The following is an 18,786-nucleotide window of genomic DNA, read 5'->3' on the forward strand; positions in this document are numbered from 1 at the left end:
CAGAACCCAAACCCCTGACTGATATCAGCATTGTTACCAGAGCAGCAGGGCACTCTGATATCTCTCGTATCAAGTAATAGTTTTTCCTGTCATTCTTTTCTCATTCCTTCTCATGATGCACTTCATTTGTGTTGGACTGGAGCCTGGAATCTCACTTGCCTTCATTTTTTTATTTTTTTATTTGAAAAGCCTGCATAACCCATTTTAGTTGGATGGCTCCTAAGTGCCTGTAAATGTCTGCCCACCTCAGGTATTTCAAGGTGTTGATTCAAGAGATGGATCTGAAGCTTGATCTGGGCTTCCTGTATGCCATCCTGGACCTGTTCACTCCTGAGAACGCCAGCATCACCAGCTCAGAACAGGAGGTCAGATACACATATTCATGCACATACAGTTAACATACCCTGTGTTTTGTTCAGATTCTTGTTCCTGATAATTTGCGCTTGTTTTATTCCTCCAGGTGGAACTGTTTGAGAAGGACATAGAGTATATAAAGACAGAACTAAACCATGTCTCTGCTGCTGACACCTCTCCTACCAGCCTCTATGAGTACTTCCACATTTCCCCCATCAAGGTATGTGAAATTTGTTGTTTCATAATTATAGCAACATGTTTTTATAATTGATCACAACTTTGCCATAAACAACAACAAATAAACTAGAAAACTAGATTTTTTGATAAATTTACTGTCCAAACAAAATAAGATAAATAATCTATTCATTATGTTTTTGTATTTGCAGCTGCACCTGAGTTTCTCTCTAAGCACGGGAGGAGAAGATGGCCTGAAGGAGAAGAGAGATACAGAACTCATCCCCGTCCAGTCCCTCAACCTGCTGCTGAAGAGTATCGGTGCAACTCTCACTGATGTGCAGGACGTCGTCTTCAAGTACGAACGCACAAGAAGGCCCTGGACAACACATTAATCACACACAGTAGCGCTGATTTATTTTTGCATTAATTGTTGTTGGATGAATTCCTGCTACTTGTCTTATTTATATGTGGTTGATTTCAGGCTGGCCTTCTTTGAGTTGACCTTCCAGTTTTGCACAACTCAGCAGCTACAGTGGGAGGTCATCAGACATTATTCCAAGCAGGTAACACACACATTCACAGTGACAATGCTATATTAACCCAGGAAGTGCAGAAGTAGCTAGTTGTGTATTTTTCGTGTGAATGTTTGTTTGTTTTTGTTCCTTCAAAGCTTTACGTATGAATAATCGTATAGTATGAAACAGAGAAAACTAGGCCCTGGCACTCAGGTTTCTATGTGTGTGTATTTCAGGCTATTAAACAGATGTATGTGCTGGTGCTGGGCCTGGATGTGCTTGGAAACCCCTTTGGGCTGATCAGAGGACTGTCAGAGGGAGTGGAGGCCTTCTTCTATGAGCCCTATCAGGTAGGAGTGTAATGCAAATATTGATGAGCAGTAAAATAATGTAGAAAAAAATAATGAAGATTTGTAGTCTAGAAAAATATCAGCATTAGGTTTAGGTCAATATTTCAAGCATGCCTTTTCAGAGCACCAGCAGTGTTGACAGTGTCTTTCTGTCTGCGTCATGAGTAACTGTTGTCTGGGGTTTTCCAGGGAGCCATCCAGGGGCCGGAAGAGTTTGTTGAAGGAATGGCTCTTGGGGTGAAGGCTCTGGTGGGAGGAGCTGTAGGTAAGAACCTATCTCTGTACAATGCGGTGTGATCCCATTTAGTACAATCTGTGGATATTATAGAGTACTGTAGCATACATACACAGTATGTTCATCCCATTTTGGGGTTTTAGTTTAGGGTTTCTTTAATAAAACTCTTTTATTCATATATACAGTATCAACAGAATATATAGGTAGGAACATAGTAACAGTTTTCGTGCGAAAGACTTCAAGAACAAATAAACATTTCATACAATATAGTAAATTATTGCAATTCATATCTGGTATCCAGGGGGTATAGCAGGTGCGGCCTCTAGGATAACAGGCGCCATGGCGAAGGGCGTCGCTGCCATAACGATGGACGAGGAATACCAGCAGAAGAGACGAGAAGCTATGAACAAACAACCCAGTGGCCTGAGAGAGGGGCTGACCAGGGGTGGAAAAGGACTGGTATCTGTGCGTACATTATATAGTGTTTGCACTGTTTTATAATACTTTACATCGGCCTGAAACTGACCACTGGCTTCAGGAAATTGTAGTTATTTACTGCTATTTGATAACATTGTCATGTTTTCTTTTCAGGGATTTGTCAGTGGGATCACAGGGATAGTGACCAAACCTATTAAAGGTATGTTTGAACATTGAATGTTGCATTTATTTTGACCAAATAAATTTAATAAAATATAGAAATGGTATAAAACATTATAAAATATTAAATAATTAGCTGGCCAACTTCTCTGGATTTTCAGAGTATTCTTATCAATTTCCATAAATGTGATGTGTTATTTTGCAGGAGCCCAGAAGGAGGGTGCTGCAGGCTTCTTTAAAGGTGTTGGGAAAGGTCTGGTCGGCGCAGTAGCCAGACCCACAGGAGGCATTATTGACATGGCCAGCAGTGCTTTCCAAGGGATCAAGAGGTTTGGTTATTTCTGTGTCTGTGGTACAGTGTGCTTGTGTTAATGTGTTTACAACACCAGTGTGTATGCAGATAGATGTTGTATATGTATGAAAGTATATACAGTGTCAATTCTTCTGCCATTTGCCGGTTTTATGTCTCTGTTTGCATGTACATGTAAACGTGATCGTTTGCGTACATTGCATTTACGCAGTATATAGCCCTGTTTTGCATTCGACAGCTGTGTCTCGGAATGTGTATTTGTATCTCTCTGGTTTTTAGGGCGGCAGAGACTTCACAAGATATTGAATCGCTGCGTCCTCCTCGTTTCATCCACGAGGACGGTGTCATACGACCATATAAGGAGAGGGAAGGCCTCGGCAGTCAGATGCTCCAGGTAGGACAAAAATCTCTGCAACATCAGCTTTCCAAAGCACTCATTTCATTGAGATGAGGAACACCCTACTTAAGAGTTACTTTATGAATATCATTATTATCATTATTATTATTATTACATGCACACAGCTATTGATTTACAGGAAAACATTATTATTATTTTTTTTTTTTTTAAATCATCCTCCCATCAGTCTGTTTTATTTCAATTGTCCTTAAATTCTGTTCCATGTTTTAGAGATTTTATTGGCCTTTCCTTTTTATAGATCATTCTCTTTGATTGAGTCACCTCTAAGAAATGTCACAACACCTTCAGTTCCAAAGCAAAAATTACCGTCAAGTACAGTCATTCATGAAATCACCAGGATCAGGAAAAACAGATGCTGTGTTTTACTGAGGCAGAGCTTCTGTGCGGTCCCACCTCACTGTTGTTGCTCTGTACTATTACTCAGATAACATTTGTTTAGTGCTTTGTGGTGCGTTAACATCATTTTTTTCTTTTTTACAAATGGTGGTACATCTGGAATCGAAGTGTTGTCCTCGAGGTTTTAGCAAAAATAATTATCGCAGCCACTTGACTGAACATGTTGTTGATGAACACATTAACCTGAACTTGGTTCAGAGTGAGTGTGTCAGTTGCATGGGTTTCTCATATTTGTAGATTTTAGTATTGCTTAGTGTTTCGGTTCAGCTTCATTTAAACTGCACGCTTTAAGCTGTGGGTCATGTTTTTGTGCTGACATCATCTAACAGTCCTGCTGGATGGAGTGGGTTGAAGTCGCTGCATACGAGTCTCAGGTCAGAGCTGTACTTTTTAGCTAGTAGCCAGGATCCTGTGTAGGATTTCCCCTAAAATCTACAGATAGGTGACAATTTAAAGTGCCTTAGTAAAGTTCTGAGTGAAGGTGGGCCTCCAGAGCAGCTTCAATGCTCTTTTGTAAAGATACTAAAGATACAAATCTCTGAATTTAACTAAAGAGATTCTACCAAATGTTATTTCCTCATTTGGTGTTTTGACAATGGTGGTGGAGAGTTCTGTGCAGCTGATGACTGAATTCATTTTGTCCTTTAATTTGTCACTCATCTGTATCAACAGTTTTAGACCTATGCTAGATATGTGTGTATTTTAATGTGTTGCTAACACATTATTCCCTCATGCCAACTTAGGACTAATGGCAACAGCTACAGATCCACTAAAAATCACAGAGGATGCCACATTTCATGCTTGTGTTTCGTGTTTTAATGTAGCTGGTTAAATGGGCTTCAGGTGCATTTTGGCTGAATTTAATTTACTTGTGGGACAGCAAAGCAAAGCAGATGGACAGAAGCAAGTTTAACTGATCTTTAGGCAAAAAGATGAAGAAAAAAATTAAATTTACAACAGAATATTGTTGCTCTCACCTTGGCCTGAGTGGGTTTTAATGTGTCTTTAATTGACAGTGTGACAGACCTAAACTTTTATTACTTCTATTTTAGTTCCACCAGTGCTCTTCACATAAAATAGCTACTACATTAAAGGTGTTGAGCTTCATCTCATTTACAGGTATCTTTACATTTTTACACAGCACAGGAGTGGCTACAACATCTTGTAAGACTCAGTTAAATGGAGCAATTTCAGATCAGATTTATTATATTTACTTGTCATGAAAGTCTAAACCTTTAGTGGTGCATCAGGAGATTTGACGGACTGAGTTGTAGTAACTTTGAGGAAAATGAAAGAATTGTCTTTGGCTGGTTACAGTGAGCCTGTGCCACTTCAGTTGACCCGTACAATAGCTGTGGCTGTCTGGGTAGAAACAAGCTCTGGTTCTCTCTGATCTGACCTTCACTCTTCTCTCTTGTCGTGTCCACAGAGGAGATTGGCCTACAGTGAATGGTGTAGAACTGGCTCAGAGGATGAGGGTGATGAAGAAAATGTGTAGAAGCTAGAAGTGACAGATGTCTTTTTCTGTAGTCTGTGCTGCAGTTTGTCTGTCAGTTAGAAGTTCACTCTTGGAAGATTTAAACAAATCAAAGAGTAATTTAAGAAATGTGTTTCCATGTATTTTATATTTTTAGTTGTTTATTCATTTGATGTGTTTTCTTTATTTTTTCTTCAGTGTCTATCATCTTTCATCTCTTCTACTTTGTACCTACCTTCTCATTCCTTTCATCATTTTCTCACAACCAACAACCGAAACCTTTCTTGTCATTGTTTAAATATTCATTAATTCCTCATAATTATAAAAAAAAATTTCAAGTGTCTTTTTTTCTTCAGTAATGAATGTTTGTTTTTTCATTCTGTCATTCACTCTCCTATTGTTCTCAATAAAATGTTTTAAACTTCTACCTGCCATTTTCTTTGTTTCATCCCATCTTTCCTCACCACTTCACACTTTCCACTTCCATTAGAGTAAAGCTTTGTGCAGGTATTTTGCAGAGGCCCATTGTAGCTCATGTTTATTTACAGTAGGCAGTTGGAACGTAGACATATTGGTATTCATATTTTACTTTAATTCAGACAGTTGGTTTTATTTTTGTTTTTGTTTTTTTGCCTTGATGTTTGTTTAAATATTCATCTCCTTTTTTTTCTGTCTTCGCTCAGAAAATTGAGAATGGACGTTTTGCCAAGTACAGATACTTCGCTCATGCCAAGGTCAATGATTCCGACTTCCTCATGATCACCAAGAGGTGAGTGTTGTTTGGCATCTGATTGACTACAAAAAAAGAGTAAGATTATTGATATAATATTTCTGTGCCCTTTATCAAAAGCTGCTAAAACAAATAAGCTACAGTGTCCACACCAGCAATGGGAACAGTGTACATTTAACCACACTGAAGTGCTATTGTTTGTCCATTACTTTTTTTAAACCTAAACTGCATATATGTGCAAGCTACTGGACAACTGAATTTCCCCAAGGGGATGAATGAAGTATCTTATCTATCTAGCTAGCTGTTAAGATAACCTATCTAACCACCAGTATACTGTTTCCTTTAGCTGTGGTGTCTTACAAAGAAGATGTTCATGGCTCATTTTAACCCTGTCTTTGCAATTTCTTTTCCAGGGGCATATTTTTTGTGACCAAAGGCACATTTGGCCAGCTGACCTGTGAATGGCAGTATCTGTTTGAGGAGTTCACCAAGGAACCAATGATTGTAGAGGACCGCAGACTTCGCATTGAGGCCAAGGTACAAAACTCCAAATCCTATGGTACCTTTTTTGCACTAAAGAGACTGATGTGTTTAAAAATGTACTACAGGTTTTAAACAGGTATTTATTAGATTATTGCATTAAACCTTGTTTTGTGTACTGCAGGAGAGAGTAAAGTCAGTCTTCCATGCCAAAGAGTTTGGGAAGATCATAAACTTCAAAACTCCTGAGATAGCCAAGGTAAGCTCATTATATGGACTACAACGTACTCATATATATATGATTTATTGAAAAAATGTCCACCTTATACCTGTTATACATACATTAACAATATGAGCCACCTAGTTTTACTCAATGTCATTGTCCCTGTGATATGCAAGTGCAACACTAAATGATTGTGTGATTGTGCTAAAATTAGTCATAACTTCGGTTCTTCTTTAACTTCAGTGGGTTCTTGCCAAACTGGAGGATGCAAGAGACAGTTTACCTAAATACTGAGTCGTCAAGAAGAGCAAGAAAATTATGAGAATAAAAAAAAAATTTAAAAAACATGAAAATACACACACACACAGTCTGTGTGTGTGTCAGTGCCTTTGTTCTTCACTGCATGCTAGTTTTGTTTACCTCCATGTGTGATTATTGCTAAAAACACAAAAGACGCTGTATGTTGACTGTTAGTATGTGTCTGGGGTGAAAGACTGGGTGAGTAGTTTGTATGTGAGCATGCTAACAGAAATGCTATAAACGGATAAATAAATGGACGGCTGACCTAACATTCATTTACCACAGACACTCAGAATGCATTGAACCAAACATTGTCTCACTCTTTGCTCTGATTGCACTCACCCTTTTGCACACATATGATGGATTTTTAATGATTTATTTTATGAAAACTACTGCAAAGTCTTGAGTTTACAAACACATCTTCTAATATCTGCTTGAGTCTTAGATGTTATCAACTTCCTCATAGCTCTGCTTGTCACACTCGGTCAAATACACATTTGAGTCACATATTTCATTCACTTTCACTGAACATATTACAAGCTGTATTTGGCTGTAGAAATTACATGAGTGCATCGGCCAGTGATAGAAAACAGCTCGAGTGATATCAAGGCAAAATTAACTAGATTTGCTGTAGCTCATTTAATGTATACAGTTTATTTATACTGGATTATACAAAAGGGATATTAATTAAAATTTTCTTCACAATACACATAATTCAAAATGTGCGTCATTAAAACTCCTGTTTTCTTTTTAAGTCTCTATAACTTTCCTCTTTTTTATACATTTCTGCAAGATAAAGACTTGAGTGTGTAATTTAGAGACGCATGCTATTTTTATACTGTACTTACATGTATCAATCTGCTGTATATTGATCTCATATAATATCCTGTCTGTATATATCATACTCACAATAGTCTGTATTATGGCATTGCAGATTGTAATTTTGTGATTTTTATGTTTTTATACCACACATATGCAATGTCAACTATGTTGATAAATTATGCAGAGAAAAGTATATTTAAAAGAAATGAATGCTACTATTATCAGCTGCTGTTTACTTTGCTGTGTATTTTAAAGGTTTGCTTTTGGTTTGGGGTTGCATCGCAGTTTAATATGACTAAATTTTTCTGTTGCCATTAATGTTTGTCATTTATGTTTTTGGGGAGAAAAAGGTTCACTGCAGTGGCTTAATTCTTTTCCCTGCTGTTTTCAAAAAAAATAAAATATGTGTTTCAAATTTTAGTGCACTCTTCCTTTATTTCATGTACCCCAAAAATCTCAAACATACAAATTGCACCCTTTCTTAAATAACTATAATTGCTTATTGAAACTAACATCACATAAATATAATCTCCATCTCTCCTGAGAAGAAACAGTCAAGTAACGTTTTTCAAAGTACAACAGATTATTCACATCTAAAACAAGATCAGCCCAGTGGCTCTGCTGACTATCCTGAGTAAATAAGGCATGTGCAGGCAAAAGCAAACACAGGTGGCTCTGTTAGAAGAAAGGAAAAGGAAAAAAAAAACATTTCTACACAATATTAAATCAAGGCTAAAGGGAACTCTTACCAGCTATTGTACATGTATCAAGCACTCAAAAATACACAAATATAGGATCTAAGAAAGAATAAAATAACTAGTCCACACAATGGGTCTATGATATGACTTTCCACTAATTTTCTCTTCTACAGGAAAGTATTCGCAGCATATCAGCATATATACAGTAAAGACTAGTAGTTTGAGTATGTCTGTTACAACATGTTCATATTCTCTTTGGCTGGCTTCGTACAGGCACAAAAGATGTGATTCTCTTATTTTGGCTCTCCTCATGACTTTCCTTCTGTCCTGCTGTAACCCTTAGGTCTCCTCTTTTACACCAGATTAAACTCCTTCAGGTTGTGTCTGAGGATGGTGTCTTTGACAGCCACAAAGACAAAGCGGATATTTTCCGTGTCTGTGGCGCAGGTGAAGTGAGGGTACAGCGTCTTGTCCTTGTCTGGGTTTTGTTCTTGGTACATTTTCAGGATGAATTCTTGAGCTGCTACAGGATCCTGCTGAGGTCCTGCAATTCAGGGTCAATATTATTTCAATGTGACTGTCAATAAATTAAACAGATAAATGATTTCTATCATTTGTTTTAGAAAAAAAGAAAACGGCCAAGCCTGTTCTTTTAAGATTTCAAAACATGATGAGAGCCTAAATACAACTAATAACTGTGTAGAGAATGTTTTCTCTCTAACCCTAACCCTGTGTGAACTGGAGTGTGGCTCGTCTCTGAATACACATTTTCAGTGTTTAATGTGCCACATTTTACACTAGATATGCCACATACATCACAAGTTTACCACAAGATTTGTGCATATTAACTCTGATCACTGTCTCTGGTGGTGATTGTATAAGTGAAGGTCTTACAATACAGTATATTACCATTTAGTGTTTCAATACAAAGTGTAATATTCAGAGTTGATACAAACTCAAATCTTACACAACCCAAAACTCTAATAGTTCCTGTGCCATAAATTCTGTCTAGTTCTTATTTTCTTTTAGACCCAAGTGTGTGTGTTTGTATGTATGTGCACATAAAATGAAAAACTTGATTCTACCAATCAGATTAAAGAGGACCTAATATGGCCACTTTTAGTTTTAATGATTTAATTTTTGTCTTTTTTTTTGCAAGAGTCCATCCTGAACCAGAAAATGATAGACCAAGCGGAGACCCCCAAGGCAGTTATTCGATTGGCCCATGAGGCTGGCTCCAAAAGTGAGTCAATCCTCATAGATTCTCATGTTAAAATGCATAACTTTACAGCAGAAGTAAACATGTTTACAGCCCGGTACAAAAAAACAGTTTTGGTCTATATAGTCTATTTCCTACTTCATGACAACTATACAGGGGTGAATTTTTATATAACTAACTCCTTTAAATTTCATTAAATAAAGTTCTGCAAATTGAGGGCGTGCCGCTTTGAGTGACTGACGGATAAGCATATGCCTGCCACAAGCCGGCATGCACAGAAGTCTCGACTCGCCCCACATCTTTGACCATTTTTGGGTTGGCCGGAAGTTCGGCGGAGTCAGGTACTGGCAAGATGGCGACGTCGGACGGCCAACTCTGAGCTTCAAAATCACTCTTCAGAGCCTATGGGTGACATCACGGAAGCTACGTCCATCTTTATTTACAGATAGACCCGATCCACCTTCACAAACTGAACCTGAGCCGAAAACAAGCGTATCCACTGTCAGGCAGCCGGAAGGAGGGAGAAATATGCGGAGCGCTGCGAATCAAGACGCCTGACAATCTGCAAAGACTTCGGACGACAATATTCATAACTTGGAATACTTTTATGAGAATCCCTTTGGATTTTTTATGTGTGGACACTAAAGGAATATAAAAAATGGAGGACCAGACAGACAGTTGACAGGTAGGGAGTCTCCAACGCTTCACCTCCTGCTGGTTTACGACACTGGTAAATCTAAATGAATTACAATTAAGTGCGCACAGCTACTTAAAAATGAACTCAGCAGTTAGATTATGGATAATTTATCTCAGCTAACGAGGTACACCATACTGGCAATAATACAATACCGACAAATGTTTAAGCATTTATGTCTTTGCTGCTGCTTCTTACTAACGTGATCAGGTCGCGGTAACGCGTTTAACATCACAAATCCACAATAACAATCAGACTGAAAGTCCCTTGTTCGGCCACATTAAGTGTGAATTACAGAAATAACCGTTGTGAAAATGAAGCATCTCTAACTGTGCGTGGTTTCTAAAGCAGTCCTTGAAGTGCAGGCTCACACTATAATGTTTGGAGCAGTGGAGGGAACCGTGGAAAAATGATAGATAGATTTCTGCAGGCACTTGAGAACACTGTCTTTTCGGCATAGCTACAAACTAAAGAAAAGTCTTCATTAGAAGTAATGTGTTGTGCCGTGTGTGGGGGTGTCCAGCTTGCAGGTGGGCAGCACCAAGAGAAGTATTGAAATCAATAGGGCCAGGAAGTAATGTCTGGACCCCCAAGGAGGCGTTTCATACAAAGGAGAACATTGGGTTTTTACCCTAACAGAGTTACTCCCTTTGGTGTAAACTTTGATCCTTATGACTCTGTAGACCATTTTCACACACAAAAACCTATATAACACACTATACGTAAGGGGAAACGTAGCATAATAGGTCCCCTTTACAGCAGTTTAGGTTAAATCAAAATGCTGATCACTTACTATTAGACAGAGCATCTAACTATATGCACACACCTCTGCTGTAGGTATGACCCATCACTTTCAGAATCTACATACAAATTGAAGATGATTGTGCAAAGAGATTAACTCACCTGTAAATTCAGGGAAGTAGGTGGATACATGAGAGTACATGATCTTCTCCTGGAGAATGTCGGTCTTGTTGAGGAAAAGTATGATAGAGGAGCGCTGGAACCAGGGGTAGGTGATGATGGTCTTGAACAGAGCCTTGCTCTCCTCCATACGGTTCTGAAATATAATTTCAGCACTTGAAGAGGCAGCAATGACGACACATTTTGAGGGATCAAAGTCTGGAGCAGATGAACTGATTTCTCACCTCGTTGTCGCACTCAGCCAGGACCTGGTCGTATTCACTGAGCGCCACCAGGAAGATAATGGAGGTGACGTTCTCAAAGCAGTGGATCCACTTCCTCCGCTCTGACCTCTGACCCCCCACATCCACCATCCTGCCGGAACAACAGCCAATCCCAACAACAGAAGAGGCATGCCACATCATAAGTCACCTGTGATGCAGTTCCAGTGTAATATAGGTAAGCTATTACCCTATTGTGTTGGTATGCTGTATCTCACCTGAAAATTACATTCTCCATGTCAAACGGGTATTCAATGATACCCGTGGTTGGCACGCGGACTCTGAGGATGTCCTGAATCTCAGGTAAATATGAGGGCTGTGAAATTCGGTCCAGATCAGAGAGATAGCTGAAAAAATGTGCACAAGCAGAAGGAGGAGAAATCAGAAATTGGATTTTTGTGACTGTTTAAGCAGATAGAAAATATACTAACTGTCTGAATTTAAGAGAATATGAGAAACCTAGAGAGACATAAAAGGGAGGTGAAAAGGACCTTTGCTACAATAGAAAAATACAAATACAATGTACTGTAGTTAACACTGCATTTCATTTCCCAAAGTAGTAACTGCAACCAAAAAGAATTTCTCTTTTTCTTTTTATCTGCATCATCAGTGGATCATCAATGACTTCACAAAAAGAAGTGAAGGTTTTTAATGTTAATTTTTATTTCACTATCAGCAGATATTCGTCTGTGTGGCCTGGTGGGACACCTCATGTGCTCATTCCAGTGGCTCCTTGTATTTACAAAATATGGAAGACAGATATATGGGTGGACAAAACACAAAACACCTATATTCAGGACTATAGCTAGAAATACAGAGGTCAAGAGTCTAGAATCTATTCAATATAATTTATAGTCATGTGTACATCCCACTTACACACCAAAAATATTCTCTAGTTTTCCTTTTTCTTTTTTTCAATTTAGTTATCAGTTCAGTTCAACATTAATGTCTAAATTCTCATGCTGGTGGAGAATTACTGAATCCTTTACTTGTTTACTTTATTTATTTTGAGCTTAATGTCGTCAGATTTGAGTCTAAAAATTCAAGTATCATAATATAAAATACCCACCATGTTTACGGTTTTCACTTTAGAAGGTAAATTAAAAATAAAAGTAAGAATACTTTACTACTTTAAAATTGAGGTTAGAACCTCAGTGTCTTCAATGTTAGGTACAGCCCTGCCCATTATAATGCTTTCTAATACTATCTGTGTATATCTGTGGCAGAGCTGGAGAGAGCAGAATCTCTGACTGACGCTCACTATTTGGTGGAGTCAGACAGCTGGTACTCCCTGCGTCGGTCGTAGCACTCCTGGATTCCTCCATCCTCCCACAGACTCTTGATAGCCATCGCAAGGCCTTGATCTAACTCCTCCACCTTATCCACCTCCACCTCCAGGACTGAGTTAGCATGGCTCTGCAAACACACAGTCAGACATGAGGACGATTAAGACGATTAGAAAATGATCCATTTCACATGTCCACACCTTCTTTGTGAACAGATCAAAGAGAGGAGAAGAAACAGGAATCAAGCTTTGATCTTATTTAATTTTCATATCTAACATACTTTGCACATCAGAAAAAGCAGCTGAAAGTGCTGTTGTGGGGTTCTCATACAGCATATAACATTTTTTTAAAGAAATTAAAAAAAATAAAAGTTTTGTAAACTGTAAAATCATTAATATTTCAATTAATTTACAATGTTACGAATTGACTTTCAGTGAAAACGACACTTTGTCGATTTAACAAAGTTTTACACTTTGTTAAAAATAAATATGACTTCCTTCCTTCATTGTCAAAAATGAACCAAAATAAACCTGGACACTAGAGTCAAACGTAAGTTATAAAAAGGAGCATACCTGGTTCTCAGGACTAGAGAAAGATATGCTGAGTGTCTCCATGGCTCGGATCATCGTCTGCATGGACGTGTAGATGTTCTGGAAGACCAGTTTGGCGTAGCTCTTCTTGTCCTCAGCTGTGTATCCTCCTCCATGGATAATCCTCATTTGTTTGATAAAGGTGCTCTTTCCACTCTCTCCAGTACCTGTTGGATACAGCGATGGTTACATCCACTAATACCTTTTTATATGTGCATACTTTTAGCATTATTACATCTCAACATGCTGAACAATGTTACTGTATTATTAGAGTATTATTACTGAAATGTTCATGTGTAAGCATGACTTCAATATGGAGGTAATTTATATTCTGTTTTGTGGTACAAGAGACCCTGTTTTTTTTCTAATGTACTGCTTTATACTGTATGTATAATTTTTAATCTGCTGTTTATCTAGTGAAAGAAATGTAGAACATTTCCATCTGATATTTGTGAAGTAGCATAAAATGTCAACAGTCAACTACCTCAAAACTGTATTTAAGTGCAGTATTTGAGTAAATGTACTTAGTTACTTTCCGTCACTGCTCAACACGTATGCTAAAATAATAATAATAATAATAATAATAATAATAATAATTGTATAGCACTCAACACATCTGTCTGTTTCTGTGCAGCTTGTTGCTAAGACTCTATTTGAAATAAACACTAAACCAGCAAACAATTGCTATGACAACTCTTGATTACTAACTTCTCTGTGCAGGGATAAACAGGCAAACTGAACGATTTGAATGTATATTTGACTGCCAAAAGGACACCTGTAAATATCTGGGTGCCGAAGGTGAGCACCTTTACTCTCACCATCTCCATGGCTTTGTGGAAAATACGCCAGTGCTTTGCTGTAAATGAGCTGGGGGTGGCCACCACATCCACCATTCATACATTTCAGTTTCAGTTGGAGCTTTTAGTAAAAGTTGCCATGAAGCTGTGTGAGTGAGTTAAGGTGCTGAGAGTGCAGATTGTAAGGGGTGTCAGCCAAACACACACAAACTATACTTAAAATGCCTTTTCACTTCAATACAGTTTACATTTCAACACGATAACTCCTTCCATAGCTGTTTTAGTTGAACCACTAACCACACACATACACACATACACACACACACACACACACACACACACACACACACACACACACGTACAGTTACTGTCACATGCCTCTTCAATTCTGACAGCACAAGTTCATAATATTCTCATTCGGACCACATGATGCTGTACCAATTTGTTTAACAAATGTGTGTTTGTTAACAGACCTGAATATTTAAAGTTGCCATGTTTGTGTTGACAGTGTAGGAGTGGGCCCTCCGTATGAGTGTGTTTGTGTGTGCGTGCGCGCGTGTGTGTGTGCATTTTCTGGTTTCCTGGCTGTTTTGCATGGCATCATGAATACATGAGTCTTTACATCTTAGCAAACAAGGCTTAGACAAATTGTCTGGATTTGAATGCATCTTGTTTACAAGTCAAGTTTCTTGGAGATAAGGGGGGTTTGGGGCAAGACAGGCAGGTAATCACTGCGATGGAGGCAAATCATGATCCTGCACATCTGCTGTGTTTAACTCGCTCAGAGAGAGAGTCAGCCTCACTCTTTTATCACAGATTCATGTAACATTATTACCTTTATTTTTATTGTGACAGGTCTGTCTTTAATGTAGCAGTTCCTTAAATCCAAGACATTTTTTTTTACAGGAGACAATAAATGTAACTTTGATCCTTGACCTTTAACCTGTAACAAGACACATACTGAAAATCAGTAAAAATGACTCATATTTCTTTTAATTAACTACTTATAATAAAATAGCTGTGGTAGCTAACCACCCTACATGCATCAAAAAGGATTAAATATAAGTATTTTTCTCCCTCAGTGGACACATGTAGCAATAATAATTTAAAAATAAAACATAATAAAGCTGAGCAATTCTTCATCATGTCTAATTGAAGTAAATGTTGGAATGTTTTCATTGGATTGGACTTGGAGAAACGTTTTTAGCAGACATTTTTTTTTAAATACATACCAATTATATACATAGATTTTCTCAGTGTAGTTGTTCAGCTCGATCTACTGGACATATGCAGACAATATTACCCTTTGACTTTGCAAATATGTCATATAAGTTCCAGCAGGAGCATCAGGTGGTTTGACAATCATAAACTGATAAAATGAGGGTTTTTTTTATGCTAACTATTTCTCAGGCACAATGAAAACTTGAAACCATGAAAACAGCTGCATAATAATAACAGCAGAGTTTTTGTAAAGAGCAACCTTTCACAAATCTCTATGCAATTTATTCTTGATTCCCAGTGGTCTGTCTTCCTCTGTTACTAAAACTGATAATTAACTAACTCTGTCTCCCTCTTCATGAACTGGACCATTATTGAGGTCTGTTCTCTTTGTGTGTTTTGTGCTTACATTAGTTCAAGTGTATTAATATTTAATGCCGATAAAGGCATTTTTGCAGAAATACATGCCAATGTGGTTGATTGTTCGTAAAAATGGATAATTCAAGCCTTTGTTATATGCTTTCACTCACTTCATTCTTTTATTCATGTTTTTCTGATTATGACTTGCAGTCATTACTGATCTGAATGATCCAAATGACCAGTACTTGTAAGTACAGAGCAGTGCTTACATGTCTGTACTGTAGGTCAGGTTCAAGGCTGTTGATCTGCTTCACTCCCACTCATCCTCTGGGGATCTGACTGTGACCATCCTAATGAAATCCACTGAGAACTCTGAGCCACTCCGATTAGGTAAATAAATGCTCAAAGAAAATACTCAGTATATATTTGCTTACATCACATCTAACATTTCTATAGGTTAAGACACAAGATCCAAAACACACAGTGTGGCTTGGAAAGAATAATTTCAAGTTGTGACAATAATCTGTTCTCATTGTCAGAATTTGCCTTTTGATAATTGTTCATTTCAGTGACACCTTTTATCTTAATAGTGAGTTTTCATAACTGAGTCTTCTGTTTCCTGGTGACCTTTTACACCTGCTCAGTGCCTAAGCTCTTCAAACAGCTCTCACGGTAACTTTGTAATCCCGGGCAGCAGTTACCCGCATACACTGTACCACAATACATGTCATGATCAATATGTCTACCATCTTTTTCAGATCTTATCCATCCATAATGTCTTGGCCATCTACCGCACAGTGAGCCAAGAAAAGTATTTTCAAATGAAATAAAATAGGATTTATAATGAACATTGGTTTAGTAGCAACCTGACGCTCTATATTGCAAGAAAGCCCCTTCTACGAGAGTGGTGGAAGCAAAGCTAAGGCTCATGTGCTGCTCAGGGGTGAGATTTGCATGATTTTTGCATGAGGCGCGCCCGCAGCAGCCAGTTATGGCATTCAAACACACCACTGACCGAGCTGAGGCCTTGACAGTGACTCTGAAGTGCTCTCGCACTGCTGCAGTAAAATGGGTGTTGGCCAAAGCACTGATGGATGCTCTTTGAATTCCATGTGGCAACACTGTTTCCTCTTTCACTTGATCTGCCGGTCGTTCCCAAAGCTACACAAGTTAACTTACAACGTAGGAAGCTGGCGTTGAAAGGAAAAAAAACCCTGGGCTCAAGCCTTAAGCCCCTTTCCCAGCCAGCGTCACCTGCTTATGTGTCCTAGAGGAGGACAAGTAAACTAACGTCTCTATTATCAGAAGCTTCACATTAAAAATGACGATGAAGCAGGACTATGCCAGTGAAAAATACAATGGCCACCTAGGCTTACTGACACTGTCTATCAGCTGTACTACTTATTTACACACTGACTTGATATTTTCTCCTTATTAGCCTATTTGCTTCCCTTTACTCCCTCTCCCCATGAGACTGGAGTTCATCCCAACAGAGGACAAGAAACCTCCCACACATCTCCAGTCCAGTCCAAGCATGGAGCAAACACAAAAACCCTCCAACGCACAACAGCCCGCGGAGAGAATTTCACTAGAAATGGAAATGTGCTGTCAATGGCGAGTTTCGGTTTCAGACCGATGTCGACATACAACGCCACCATACACCGAGTAAATCTCTTTCTCTGGATGTGGCTGTTTTCAGTAGTTCTGTGGTAAATACAAATTAATAAGACGAACTGATCAAGGATGAAACCTGTTCACAGTGCGTAAAACCAATGGCACATCCATGAGCGGCTGCGCACACCCGGAATGTTGGGGGGGGGGGGGGGGTCTGTTAGCCACATCCGGAGAGAGAAAGGAAATGTACAGTTAGATATGAAACTTTTCCCTCCTTGCGTTATTTATGACTTGAGTCCTTGATGCACCCCCACACGTATCCAGCTTTTCCTTTCCCTTACTTCATGTCTGTGTTATAATCATTAAAAATACAGATTAGTCGAGATGCTGCCGAGTGCTGTCCCTATTGCCATGATGCCTGCATGTCCAGGTGTGGTCAGGAAGCAGTAACGACAAATTAAAAATCCATCCTTGGAGAATCAATGACCTCCAGTCAATGCCACTAGGGATATGCAACAAATAGCAAAACTACAGGTGTGAATTATTCCATTTGTAGGAGCTTTTTAAGATTTTTTTTTTTTTTTTTTTTTTTTTTTTTTTTAAATGGCACTTTGGCCTGAAAGGCACAGAAAGGATAAGGGTGGGTTTCATTAGTGTCACTTCATTACTTAACTTTGGACCACTAGGGCGGCTAAGAATGTGTGAGAAGAACTTGGTCTAAACTCAGTTACCCTGTAGCCCTGGTACCGGTGAGTGATGCTCACCTAACAGCAGCAGTTTCAGCTCCCTGCGCGAGTCCTTCTTGTCTCTCCGCAGCTGCTTCTCAATCTCCTCGTTGATCCTCTGGTTCTCTCTGTCCTCCGCCGACACGCAGCATCCAGCCATCGCTCAAAACTGACCAGCTCCTTTTCTCTCTCTCTCGCTCCAGTGAGACCCTCTGCTGTCAAAAGGCAAATGCTGAAGCCTCGGAAGCTGCGCGCGCGCGCGTGTGTGTGTGTGGCTCTTCTTCTCTGCTCTCTTCCCCCTCTCTCACGCTTCACAAATTCAGGAGGAAAAGGGCGAAGATCATCCTTGACAGGCTTGATTTTCCTCTTCCTCTTCAATGCGAACGAGAAAACCAAGTTTATTGAGAGGCAAAAGGATTTTAAATGAATAATCCGCGTCTGAAAACGAAGGATCCTTTTAACTTTTAAGACGAAAGTCCAGAGAGATTATCAGAAATAAAAAAGATTTTTAAAAAAAAAAGCGTTGACCCTCTGATAAGGTGCTGGCTCGTCTGAAGTTGGACGACACTTGTTGAACTTTGTCCAGCCGGCTGATGTGGGCGTGGCACCAGTTGCAAATAGTAAAGGATAAAATGGGAAGTTAACATCCAGAGCAAGCAGAGAGAGTTGACTTTACCGCACAGAGATGCATTTGACAAGATGCATTTAAAAAAAAAAAAAACTATGAATGGGGTTGTTGTGGCGCTACTGGTAGGTTTCGATCACACAAAGCTGCACAACAATACTCAGAAAAGTATTGGCGCCATAAGTCTGTCTGCACTGGTAACTTGGTTCCCAGCTGCAAACAGCTTCCCTGCCAAGTTATTATACATCGCACATGTAGTACAACGAGCAAAGCCTCCTCCGACACTGTCATGTCTCCTAACGGCCACTGAGGGTCAGGAAGGCCAGCTGTGAGCAAGTGGATGAGTGTCAGCTGCTGACTGCAGTGTGCACGCTGACCTTAACTAGTTCTTGCCA

At 39.1% G+C, this 18,786-nt stretch overlaps 2 protein-coding genes and 1 long non-coding RNA gene across 5 annotated transcripts in view; 2 read left to right on the forward strand and 1 right to left on the reverse strand.

Moving 5' to 3' along the window:
* The window catches only part of vps13a (vacuolar protein sorting 13 homolog A), a 37,456-nt gene extending 29,657 nt beyond the window's left edge, over nt 1-7,799 (forward strand). For 2 of the 3 annotated variants that reach the window (XM_056375481.1, XM_056375482.1), the window contains 15 exons: nt 4-73; nt 251-365; nt 461-574; nt 741-886; nt 1,013-1,094; nt 1,283-1,396; nt 1,586-1,661; nt 1,933-2,096; nt 2,223-2,268; nt 2,434-2,557; nt 2,818-2,932; nt 5,513-5,598; nt 5,973-6,096; nt 6,224-6,298; nt 6,506-7,799. In XM_056375481.1, coding sequence (XP_056231456.1) covers nt 4-73; nt 251-365; nt 461-574; nt 741-886; nt 1,013-1,094; nt 1,283-1,396; nt 1,586-1,661; nt 1,933-2,096; nt 2,223-2,268; nt 2,434-2,557; nt 2,818-2,932; nt 5,513-5,598; nt 5,973-6,096; nt 6,224-6,298; nt 6,506-6,556 — 1,502 coding nt within the window. In that variant the 3' untranslated portion in view covers nt 6,557-7,799. Of the gene's footprint in view, nt 1-3; nt 74-250; nt 366-460; nt 575-740; nt 887-1,012; nt 1,095-1,282; nt 1,397-1,585; nt 1,662-1,932; nt 2,097-2,222; nt 2,269-2,433; nt 2,558-2,817; nt 2,933-4,781; nt 5,255-5,512; nt 5,599-5,972; nt 6,097-6,223; nt 6,299-6,505 lie in introns of those variants that run through there. The other variant, XM_056375483.1, reaches the window with a different exon arrangement.
* A 106-nt stretch (nt 7,800-7,905) lies between these two features.
* On the reverse strand, nt 7,906-18,545 carry gna14a (guanine nucleotide binding protein (G protein), alpha 14a). The gene is made up of 7 exons (XM_056375484.1): nt 17,806-18,545; nt 13,035-13,219; nt 12,438-12,592; nt 11,395-11,523; nt 11,141-11,270; nt 10,899-11,052; nt 7,906-8,626 (listed from the first exon to the last, which is right to left on the reverse strand). The coding sequence occupies exons 1-7, from the start codon at nt 17,924-17,926 to the stop codon at nt 8,436-8,438; spliced, it is 1,065 nt and encodes a 354-aa protein (XP_056231459.1). The 5' UTR covers nt 17,927-18,545; the 3' UTR covers nt 7,906-8,435.
* Nucleotides 9,649-12,490, forward strand: LOC130169068 (uncharacterized). The gene is made up of 3 exons (XR_008827785.1): nt 9,649-9,986; nt 11,158-11,354; nt 12,403-12,490. It is a non-coding gene; the product is annotated as an uncharacterized LOC130169068 (long non-coding RNA).
* Nucleotides 18,546-18,786: the final 241 nt, after the last annotated feature.

Source organism: Seriola aureovittata, chromosome 5 (assembly GCF_021018895.1).
Source record: "Seriola aureovittata isolate HTS-2021-v1 ecotype China chromosome 5, ASM2101889v1, whole genome shotgun sequence".
In the NCBI taxonomy this organism is placed as follows: domain Eukaryota; kingdom Metazoa; phylum Chordata; class Actinopteri; order Carangiformes; family Carangidae; genus Seriola; species Seriola aureovittata.